This window comes from Hyla sarda, unplaced genomic scaffold (genome assembly GCF_029499605.1).
Source record: "Hyla sarda isolate aHylSar1 unplaced genomic scaffold, aHylSar1.hap1 scaffold_66, whole genome shotgun sequence".
Taxonomy (NCBI): Eukaryota; Metazoa; Chordata; class Amphibia; order Anura; family Hylidae; genus Hyla; species Hyla sarda.
In genome coordinates, this window is record NW_026610675.1 from 758241 (window position 1) to 770808 (window position 12568).

General features: G+C 44.1%; 1 protein-coding gene across 1 annotated transcript in view; it reads left to right on the top strand.

Annotated features, from left to right (window-relative positions):
- The window catches only part of PDE3B (phosphodiesterase 3B), a 97002-nt gene extending 84739 nt beyond the window's left edge, over positions 1–12263 (top strand). Inside the window, exons 12-15 of the mRNA XM_056554291.1 lie at positions 1320–1523; positions 4081–4242; positions 4362–4620; positions 11008–12263. Of these exons, the coding sequence (XP_056410266.1) occupies positions 1320–1523; positions 4081–4242; positions 4362–4620; positions 11008–11219 (837 nt within the window). The 3' untranslated portion in view covers positions 11220–12263. The remainder of the gene's footprint in view (positions 1–1319; positions 1524–4080; positions 4243–4361; positions 4621–11007) is intronic.
- Positions 12264–12568: the final 305 nt, after the last annotated feature.

Sequence of the window (12568 nt, forward strand, 5' to 3'; positions counted from 1 at the left end):
TACTGTACAGCACGGAGAGACAGTCTACTATACAGCAGATAATACAGGAATGTACAGCATGGAGAGACAGTCTACTGTACAACATGGAGAGACAGTCTACTGTACAGGAGATAATACAGGAATGTACAGCATGGAGAGACAGTCTACTGTACAGCATGGAGAGACAGTCTACTGTACAGGAGATAATACAGGAATGTACAGCATGGAGAGACAGTCTACTGTACAGCATGGAGAGACAGTCTACTGTACAGCAGATAATACATGAATATACAGCACGGAGAGACAGTCTACTGTACAGCAGATAATACAGGAATGTACAGCATGGAGAGACAGTCTACTGTACAGCATGGAGAGACAGTCTACTGTACAGCATGGAGAGACAGTCTACTGTACAGGAGATAATACAGGAATGTACAGCATGGAGAGACAGTCTACTGTACAGCATGGAGAGACAGTCTACTGTACAGCATGGAGAGACAGTCTACTGTACAGCAGATAATACAGGAATGTACAGCATGGAGAGACAGTCTACTGTACAGCATGGAGAGGCAGTCTACTGTACAGCATGGAGAGACAGTCTACTGTACAGCACGGAGAGACAGTCTACTGTACAGGAGATAATACAGGAATGTACAGCATGGAGAGACAGTCTACTGTACAGCATGGAGAGACAGTCTACTGTACAGGAGATAATACAGGAATGTACAGCATGGAGAGACAGTCTACTGTACAGCATGGAGAGACAGTCTACTGTACAGCATGGAGAGACAGTCTACTGTACAGCAGATAATACAGGAATGTACAGCATGGAGAGACAGTCTACTGTACAGCATGGAGAGGCAGTCTACTGTACAGCATGGAGAGGCAGTCTACTGTACAGCATGGAGAGGCAGTCTACTGTTCAGCACGGAGAGACAGTCTACTGTACAGCATGGAGAGACAGTCTACTGTACAGGAGATAATACGGGAATGTACAGCATGGAGAGACAGTCTACTGTACAGCAGATAATACAGGAATGTACAGCATGGAGAGGCAGTCTACTGTACAGCAGATAATACAGGAATGTACAGCATGGAGAGACAGTCTACTGTACAGGAGATAATACAGGAATGTACAGCATGGAGAGACAGTCTACTGTACAGCATGGAGAGACAGTCTACTGTACAGCATGGAGAGACAGTCTACTGTACAGCACGGAGAGACAGTCTACTGTACAGCTTTCTGTATGTAGTGGGGGGGGGGGGGGGGATTAGTACAGACAGTTTTGTGCCATCATAGTGGTTTAGTCTTCTTCACTTACTATCCCATCTCTTTTCAGGCCGTTCTGTATAACGACAGGTCCGTGCTGGAGAACCATCATGCTGCAGCTGCCTGGAACCTCTTCCTCTCTCAGCCGGACTACAACTTCCTGGCGTCCCTGGACCACGTGCAGTTCAAGAGGTTCCGGTTCCTGGTGATCGAGGCGATCCTCGCCACTGACCTCAAGAAACACTTTGACTTTCTGGCCGAGTTCAACGCCAAGGTGATGAATACGAGGCGTAAAACCCCTAAAGCTTTATACATGGTGTCTTCATGACCTCCTAAACGCTTCACAGCTGAGGTTTTGTTACACTGTTTGCCTGGACACATGAGCCGCACGTACCTCCTGTCCTGTGTTGACAGTTGTACGTTGATAAACGGGAAGTCAACCTGTTATAATTTGTTTAACTTACAGTATTAACTATTATTAAGACTGAAATGAATTGTAACAAACCCTCAGCTGTGTGCTGGACTGGGTTAGTACTGGGTTTCATCTTTTCTATTCACCCCACAGCAAGCGGAGATCTTATAGTCTACTTAAACTTTCACACACTAATCTTTTGTATCCTGTCGGCACGTGAGCAGGTCTATGGGGTTTCCCTGAATGAAGCAGCTTTAGATTCTATTAACTGTCCACCCATTAGGCCAGTGTTACCCACCCAGTGTGCCTTCAGCTGTTGCAAAACTACAACAAGCTGTAGGCAGGCTGTCCGGGCATGCTTGGAATTGTTGTTTTGCAACAGCTGGAGGCACATTGCTTGGGAAACATTGCATTAGGCTTTAAACATAAAAACACAGCCTATCTGCACATATGTTTTCTACAAGTTCTCCTCTTCTACCTGTGACCAGGTCTATGGGGTTTCCTGGCTGAAGCAGCTTTAGTTTCCGTTTCCTGTCTGGTTTTCCAAGCAGTGTGCGTCCAGTTGTTGCAAAACTACAACTCCCAGTATGCCTGGGCAGCCTTTATCCATCAGGGCATGCTGAGATTTGTAGTTTTGTATTAACTGAAGGCAAACTGCTTTGAAAACATTGCATTAGGGTTTGAACATATAGACACAGCCTATCTGCACATATCCTACACAAGTTCTCCTCTTCTACCAGTGACCAGGTCTATGGGGTTTCTTGAATGAAGCAGCTTTTGTTTCTGTTTCCTATTTACCCATTAGGCCAGTGTTTCCCAACCAGTGTGCCTCCAGCTGTTGCAAAACTACAACTCCCAGCATGTCCGGGAGTCTTAGTCTTTGCAACAATTCCCATCATGCGGGGAGTAGTAGTTCTTGCAACTTCTGGAGAAACACTGCTTGGAAAACATTGCATTAGGCTGTGTCTGTATGTTCCCCACAGGTTCTTCTATAGGTTCTATAGGGTTTCCTGAATGAAGTAGCTTAGTCTCTCCGCTTGTGTTCCTCCAGCTGTTGCGAAAATTCAACTCCCAGCAAGCCGAGTGAGCCATTGGCAAAATTTTGTACCATGTTGGCATTTGACCAGGTCTATGGGGTTTCCCGGTCTGAAGCAGCTTTAGATTATGTTAACTGTCTACCCACTAAACCAGTGTTTCCCAAGCAGAGTGCCGCCAGCTGTGGCAAAACTACAACTCCCAGCATGCTCGGACAGCCGCTTTGCTTTTTCTTGGTAAACACTGTATTAAACTTTAAAGGGGTTGTTCGCTGTCCTGCCTTTCGGAGCTCCCCTCACAGCGTCCGGAAGTTCATTACTCCGAACGCTGTGTGCGGGCTTCCGTGTTGGCAGCCGCCGGGCGTGACGTCATGCCCGGCCCCTCGTGACATCTCGCCCACCCCCTCTACCAAAGTCTATGGGAAGGGGGCGTGACAGCGGTCGCACCCCCTTCCCATAGACTTTCGTTGAGGGGGCGGGCGAGACGTCAAGAAGGGGCGGGCGAGATGTCACGAGGGGCCGGGCGTGACTTCACGCCCAGTGGCCACGACCACGGTAGCCCACACACAGCGTTCGGAGTAATGAACTTCCGGACGCTGTGAGCGGAGCTCCGAAAGGCAGGACAGCGCACCGCACAACCCCTTTAAAGGAAATCTGTCACCAGTGTCACCTGCACTAACCTGTTGGTACCGACAAGTAGTGCAGGTGACACTTATGACAACTGTACTTACCTTGTCCCGTTCCGTGCAGGGGGTCTCAGGTAATCTTCTCCGTTAGCCTCAGCTCTGGGCACAGCTTGGGGCATGGGCGGAGCTTAGTGACGTCACCGCTGCTGTTCCCTGCTGGGTCCTGCTGCTAAAGAACAGCATCGGTGACGTCACTAAGCTCCGCCCTTGCCCCAAGCTGGGCCACAGAGATTATTACCGGAGATCCCCTGCATGGAACGAGACAAGGTAAGTACGGCTGTCATCAGCGTCACCGGCACCACCTGTTGGTACTGACACGTTAGTGCAGGTGACAATGGTGACAGATTTCCTTTAAACATATACACACAGCCTATTTGCATGTATGTTCTCCACACGTCCTAGGTCTGCAGGGTTTCCTAGTTGAAGCAGCTTTAGGTTCTATTTCCTGTCTACCCATTATCCCTGGATTTCCCAAGCAGTGTGCCTCCAGCTGATGCACAACTATAACTCCCAGCATGCCAGGCATGCTGGGAGTTGTAGTTTTGCAACAATTGGTGCTACGCTGGTTAGGAAACCCTGCAGTAGACTTCAAACATACAGACCCAGCCTATCTGCACGTACGTTCTCCACAACTTCTCTTCTTCTACTGTTGGATTCATTCGTGATCCTCTTCTTCTTTTTCATCTTCTTCTCTGACAGGTGAACGATATGAACAGTAACGGCATCGACTGGAGCAACGAGAACGACCGCCTCCTGGTGTGCCAGGTCTGCATAAAGCTGGCGGACATCAACGGGCCGGCGAAAACCCGCAAACTGCACCTCAAGTGGACGGAAGGAATCGTCAACGAATTCTACGAGCAGGTAGAGAGGCCCCCGACTGTCTGCATGGGGCCCCTCAGGATCAGATCTTATTTACGTGTCCTGACGCAAATAGGGTAGGGCGAGACGTCTTCACTGACTATGACTCTCTTGTGTTTCAGGGCGATGAGGAAGCCAGTCTGGGGTTACCCATCAGCCCCTTCATGGACCGGTCGTCTCCACAACTGGCCAAGCTTCAGGAATCCTTCATCACCCACATTGTGGGGCCCCTGTGTAATTCCTACGACGCAGCCGGACTCTTACCGGGGAGGTGGATAGAGGACGACGAGGAGGGGATGGAAAGTGACGAGGAGGATGACGAAGAGGAAGAGGGCGACGACCTGGACACAGAAGATGAAGAAGTGGACGAGATTGGTCAAAGTAAGTGCAAGAGGCCAGCAGAATAGTGAGTGCAGCTCTGGGGTATAATACAGGATATAACTCAGGATAAGTAATGTAATGTATGTACACAGTGACCTCACCAGCAGAATAGTGAGTACAGCTCTGGAGTATAATACAGGATATAACTCAGGATCAGTACAGGATAAGTAATGTAATGTATGTACACAGTGACCTCACCAGCAGAATAGTGAGTACAGCTCTGGAGTATAATACAGGATATAACTCAGGATCAGTACAGGATAAGTAATGTAATGTATGTACACAGTGACCTCACCAGCAGAATAGTGAGTACAGCTCTGGAGTATAATACAGGATATAACTCAGGATCAGTACAGGATAAGTAATGTATGTACACAGTGACCTCACCAGCAGAATAGTGAGTATAGCTCTGGAGTATAATACAGGATATAACTCAGGATCAGTACATGATCAGTAATGTAATGTATGTACACAGTGATCTCACCAGCAGAATAGTGAGTACAGCTCTGGAGTATAATACAGGATATAACTCAGGATCAGTACAGGATCAGTAATGTAATGTATGTACACAGTGATCTCACCAGCAGAATAGTGAGTACAGCTCTGGAGTATAATACAGGATATAACTCAGGATCAGTACAGGATCAGTAATGTATGTACACAGTGACCTCACCAGCAGAATAGTGAGTACAGCTCTGGAGTATAATACAGGATATAACTCAGGATCAGTACAGAATAAGTAATGTAATGTATGTACACAGTGACCTCACCAGCAGAATAGTGAGTACAGCTCTGGAGTATAATACAGGATATAACTCAGGATCAGTACAGGATCAGTAATGTATGTACACAGTGACCTCACCAGCAGAATAGTGAGTACAGCTCTGGAGTATAATACAGGATATAACTCAGGATCAGTACAGAATAAGTAATGTAATGTATCTACACAGTGACCTCACCAGCAGAATAGTGAGTACAGCTCTGGAGTATAATACAGGATATAACTCAGGATCAGTACAGGATAAGTAATGTATGTACAGTGACCTTCCCAGCAGAATAGTGAGTACAGCTCTGGAGTATAATACAGGATATAACTCAGGATCAGTACAGGATAAGTAATGTAATGTATGTACACAGTGATCTCACCAGCAGAATAGTGAGTACAGCTCTGGAGTATAATACAGGATATAACTCAGGATCAGTAATGTAATGTATGTACACGGTGATCTCACCAGCAGAATAGTGAGTACAGCTCTGGAGTATAATACAGGATATAACTCAGGATCAGTACAGGATAAGTAATGTAATGTATGTACACGGTGATCTCACCAGCAGAATAGTGAGTACAGCTCTGTGGTATAATACAGGATATAACTCAGGATCAGTACAGGATAAGTAATGTAATGTATGTACACAGTGACCTCACCAGCAGAATAGTGAGTACAGCTCTGGAGTATAATACAGGATATAACTCAGGATCAGTACAGGATAAGTAATGTAATGTATGTACACAGTGACCTCACCAGCAGAATAGGGAGTACAGCTCTGGAGTATAATACAGGATATAACTCAGGATCAGTACAGGATAAGTAATGTGATGTATGTACACAGTGACCTCACCAGCAGAATAGTGAGTACAGCTCTGGAGTATAATACAGGATATAATTCAGGATCAGTACAGGATCAGTAATGTATGTACACAGTGACCTCACCAGCAGAATAGTGAGTACAGCTCTGGAGTATAATACAGGATATAACTCAGGATCAGTACAGAATAAGTAATGTAATGTATCTACACAGTGACCTCACCAGCAGAATAGTGAGTACAGCTCTGGGTATAATACAGGATATAACTCAGGATCAGTACAGGATAAGTAATGTAATGTATGTACACAGTGACCTCACCAGCAGAATAGTGAGTACAGCTCTGAGGTATAATACAGGATATAACTCAGGATCAGTACAGGAGAAGTAATGTAATGTATGTACACAGTGACCTCACCAGCAGAATAGTGAGTACAGCTCTGGAGTATAATACAGGATATAACTCAGGATCAGTACAGGATAAGTAATGTCATGTATGTACACAGTGACCTCACCAGCAGAATAGTGAGTACAGCTCTGGAGTATAATACAGGATATAACTCAGGATCAGTACAGGATAAGTAATGTAATGTATGTACACAGTGACCTCACCAGCAGAATAGTGAGTACAGCTCTGGAGTATAATACAGGATATAACTCAGGATCAGTACAGGATAAGTAATGTAATGTATGTACACAGTGATCTCACCAGCAGAATAGTGAGTACAGCTCTGGAGTATAATACAGGATATAACTCAGGATCAGTACAGGATAAGTAATGTAATGTATGTACACAGTGACCTCACCAGCAGAATAGTGAGTACAGCTCTGGAGTATAATACAGGATATAACTCAGGATCAGTACAGAATAAGTAATGTATGTACACAGTGACCTCACCAGCAGAATAGTGAGTACAGCTCTGGGGTATAATACAGGATATAACTCAGGATCAGTACAGAATAAGTAATGTATGTACACAGTGACCTCACCAGCAGAATAGTGAGTACAGCTCTGGAGTATAATACAGGATATAACTCAGGATCAGTACAGAATAAGTAATGTATGTACACAGTGACCTCACCAGCAGAATAGTGAGTACAGCTCTGGAGTATAATACAGGATATAACTCAGGATCAGTACAGGATAAGTAATGTAATGTATGTACACAGTGACCTCACCAGCAGAATAGTGAGTACAGCTCTGGAGTATAATACAGGATATAACTCAGGATCAGTACAGAATAAGTAATGTATGTACACAGTGACCTCACCAGCAGAATAGTGAGTACAGCTCTGGAGTATAATACAGGATATAACTCAGGATCAGTACAGGATAAGTAATGTATGTACACAGTGACCCCACCAGCAGAATAGTGAGTACAGCTCTGGAGTATAATACAGGATATAACTCAGGATCAGTACAGGATAAGTAATGTAATGTATATACACAGTGACCTCACCAGCAGAATAGTGAGTACAGCTCTGGAGTATAATACAGGATATAACTCAGGATCAGTACAGGATAAGTAATGTAATGTATGTACACAGTGACCTCACCAGCAGAATAGTGAGTACAGCTCTGGAGTATAATACAGGATATAACTCAGGATCAGTACAGGATAAGTAATGTAATGTATGTACACAGTGACCTCACCAGCAGAATAGTGAGTACATCTCTGGAGTATAATACAGGATATAATTCAGGATCAGTACAGGATAAGTAATGTAATGTATGTACACAGTGACCTCACCAGCAGAATAGTGAGTACAGCTCTGGAGTATAATACAGGATATAACTCAGGATCAGTACAGGATAAGTAATGTAATGTATGTACACAGTGACCTCACCAGCAGAATAGTGAGTACAGCTCTGGAGTATAATACAGGATATAACTCAGGATCAGTACAGGATAAGTAATGTAATGTATGTACACAGTGACCTCACCAGCAGAATAGTGAGTACAGCTCTGGAGTATAATACAGGATATAACTCAGGATCAGTACAGGATAAGTAATGTCATGTGGGGGACTTGTATCAATGTTGGGTAGACAGAAGTTTTTGTAGATGGTTTTGGTTGGTCTGAATTCGATGTCGTTGCACCACATTCACCATACTTGTGCAGGCTCCATGATAAATTTTGTGTAAAGTTCTAAATCTCCGCACGGTTCTATGTGTAACCTGATCCGCCCCTCACAGGACGCGTTCACACAGGGATTTTGTTCTATCGCTTTGAGGTCGGATTCCATTGAGGTTTTTTGTGCACCAGTAAAAATGCCAGAAAACCTTTCCCAGCTTTTTCCTGCGTTTTGTCAGTTTTCTTGAGTCTATGGGTCATTTTTTGTCCCCTGTGGTGATTTTTTCACTGCCTTCAGGTACCGCTCCATGGGTCGGATGCAGAGCGCCCGGTCCACAGAGTGTAAGGAGTGATGTATAGTACATACAGGGTGCAGAGCATCACTACTTACCTCCCCCGGCTGTATAGTATACAGGGGTGTATAGTGTACCCATGTATACTATATAGGAGTCCAGCAAGGAAAGAGTAAACCCATGCTGCTGAGCAGTTCTGGGTTAAGTCTTTGTGCGCTATGCTGCATATACAGCTTTCTATACATGACTGTATATACAGGATACAGTAGGCAGACGTCAACAATTGGAAGCTCCCTGTTTAGGAACACCCCAGGGGAGAGCGCCAACAATGTACTAAACTTTTTTTTTTTTTTTTTTCTTCTCATTTCATATACGTGAATGCGGAAGACTACGTCAGATTCGGTGGACTGCGACAATGACCAGTGTTTTTTTTTTTTTTTTTTAAATGTCAATAAAAGGGTTAATGAGGACTGTGGGGGAGTGTTTTTATTTTTAAATAATTTTTTTATTTCAATGTGTCGTGTTTTTAATAATTGAATTTTCAGCGTTAGTAGTGAAAGCCGTCTTATAGATGGAACCCATTACTAAGCCGGGGCTTAGCGTTAGCCCCCAAATCAGCTAGCGTTAACCCCCAATTATTACCCTGGTACCCACCGCCTCAGGGGTGCCGGGAAGAGCCGGTATCAACAGGGCCAGAGCCTAGGTGGTAACAGGCTGGCGTTATTTAGGCTGGGGAGGGCCAGTAACACTGGTCGCCCACCCTGGTAACATCAGGCTGTTGCTACTTGGTTGGTATCTGGCTGATACTGAAAATAGGGGGAACCTTATGTGCTTTTTTTTTTAAATAAAAAAAAGTGTCTGGTTCCCCTAAGGTTCCCCCTATTTTCAGTATCAGCCAGATACCAACCAAGTAGCAACAGCCTGATGTTACCAGGGTGGGCGACCAGTGTTACTGGCCCTCCCCAGCCTAAATAACACCAGCCTATTACCACCTAGGCCCAGGAGCGCCATATTTGACGCTTCGGGCCTGTTGCTACCGGCTCTTCCCGGCACCCCTGTGGCGGTGGGTACCTGGGTAATAATTAGAGGTTAGCCCCAAAATCAGCTAATGCTAACACTAAACCCCGGCTTAGTAATGGATTATGTCTACAAGACGACTTCCACTACTAAGCCTGAAAATTCTATTATAAAAAACACGACACATTGAAATTTTTTTTTTTTAAAACACTCCCCCACAGCCCTCGTTAACCCTTTTATTTACATTAAAAAAAGCTGTCATCATCTCAGTCCACCGAATCTGACATAGTCCTCCGCATACACGTATCTGAAATGAGAAGAAAAGAAAAACAAGAAATATGAGTTAGTACATTTTTTGCGCTCTCCCCTGGGGATAGCGCACATAATGCAGCGTGTTCATAAACAGGGAGCCGCCAATTGTTGCTAAACTACAACTCCCATCATGGGGGGGGGGGGGTGTAGTTAAGCAACAGCTGGAGTATCCCTGTTTGGGAACACACTGCCAGAAAGGCTCTGTTCCCATTATACAAAACACATAATGAGAACAGAGTCAGGCCTGGACTGTGTAGCTCCGCCCCCTAATGACGCCATCACTAGGGGGCTGAGCAGTAAAGGTCGCAGGGGGTCTTGTGAGTGAGACCCCCTTTCGATGTGTCCCCTTCCATAATGGCTCTTGCACATCCCCCAGCTGCAGGACTCTTTTTGGACAGTTAGGACTACTACTCCGATCATGGACAGACTATGCCCATGATGGGAGTTATAGTCAAGGGGCTGAGGGGCAGATCGCAGCAGGTCATTCTCCAGAGACCCGCTGCGATCAGCATTTATTAAATTAACAATCCGGCGGTACATGCGGCTCCAGGCGGGGAATAATGTATATGTTGTCACAATTCATAATCCCTGCACCTCAGCCCCTGGACTATAACTCCCATCACGAACAGTCTGTCCATAATGGGTGTAGTAGTCCTAATTGTCCCAAAATAGTCCCGCAGCGGGGGGATGTGCAAGAGTCGTCCCTCAGCACTGTGGTACTACAACTACTCCCATCATGAGACAGACTCTTTCCCATGATGGGAGTAGTTGTAGTACCGCAGCGCTGAGGGACGGCTCCTGCGTCCCCCCGGCTGTCTCGTTAGAACATTTCCCTACATGTCCTTTTTTATGTTGTATTTTGTGATTTATAAAAAAAATAAAGTGTCTAAACAAAAAACACGCACGATAAATGAGTATCCACTGCAAAATGCACAATACACAAAAAAAGATGCAAAATAACTCGCGGTGCAAAAATTAGCGCTACATATAGAAAAGAAAAAGCTTTTACCACTAATGATAAATCCCCCCCCAGTGACCCCACCAGCAGAATATTGAGTGTGGCTCTGGGGTTGGACGTAGTTTACACAATCTGTTTCGTCTTTCAGAGCCCAAGAGAAGGAAAGGTCGGCGGCGGATGTTCTGTCCCATCATTCATCACCTTCGGGAGAACCACAAGGCGTGGAAGAAAGTCATTGAGGAAGAGGAGAAAGCCAAAGCGGACGGCGCTAAATCCCAGCAGAGCGACGTCTCCTCGTTGTCTCCGTCAGACGAGATTCAGGTGATCGAGGAGGCGGATGAAGACGAGGAGAAGTGCTGAGACCGGCGACTGTGACGCTTCACATACAGGAAGGCCTGAAAACTGTGAGGACCCGGCTCTCCGGCGCCCCCTTCTATGCACTTTCACCAGACGTTAAATTGGTACCTAGTACCGTCCCCGATGCTGCCTGACGCTCTATACTCACTGACTGTCCTTAAGGTACAATCATAAACGACTTTCCTTACCAAAGCCGCTACAACTCGCCGTTTTTATTTTAACATTTTTTTTTCTTCCTTTAAGGCCGGAGCAAAGGATTTTTGCTAAAATTTTTGGGGAAAATTTTTTTTTTTTTTTTTTTTTTTTTTTTTTTATGGTAGTAGGAGCTGCCGCCCCGGCCTCATCTGTACTAAAGACTTAAACCAGAATATTTTTTTTTTGTCTTGTTTTTGTTTTTTAAACATTGGGAAAAAAAAATATCCAGACGCATCATTTTTCCGATGCTTTTTATGTGTATAATAATCCGCTTGCTTTTTTTTTTTCCGACATTTTACGTTTAAATTTTTTTTTTTTTCAGGTTTCAATTTGGAATTATATATATATATATTTTTTGAGTTTCTGTGGTAAATCCTGAAAAAAAGCGAAAAAAAAATATTCAGGAAAAAAAAAAAGAAAAAAAAAAAGCTTAAATATTTCCATAATGAAGGGATTTTATTATTTTTTTTTTTATTTAGGCGATCGATATATATGTATTATATATATATATTTTTCCACTCTCTCTTTTCTCAGGATTTTTAGATAGAGATATATGTATGTATATGTATGTATGTGTGTATATATATACATATACATATTTAGTGTCTTTGTAAACACCCGGCAAAAATAAAAAATTAGAAAGAAAATTTAAGAAAGAAAAAACACAAAAAAGTCATAAAAAAGGCAAAAAAAACAAAAAAAATATTCCTTTTCTGCAAATGTAAAGAGAAAATGGTGAAGCTGTTTGTACATAATAAGCACCTGATGCGTTCACTCTATAAATATACGTGTGTGTGTGTGTATATATAGATATATATTTATATACATACATGTCCACTGCGTAGACCACTTGCCTGGCGTCCGCGTCCATTACTGTTTACAGCGCCGTTTTCTGTCCCCAAACAGGGGCCTAACAGGAAGTTGACTGTTGCCCATAGCAACCAGTCAGAACTCTGCTTTCATTTCCTAAACGGTTTTGTAAATCTGGATCTGAGCTCTGATTGGTTGCTGTTGGGTGGATTGTATGATTAGCTGGGATTGATAAATGAGGCCTAATAACAACCTAAAAGATTATCAAGATGGAGGAGAAAACCTGTTAAATAGTAAGACTCACCTTGTTGCTCATAGCAACCAATCAGGGTTTAATGTTCATGCCC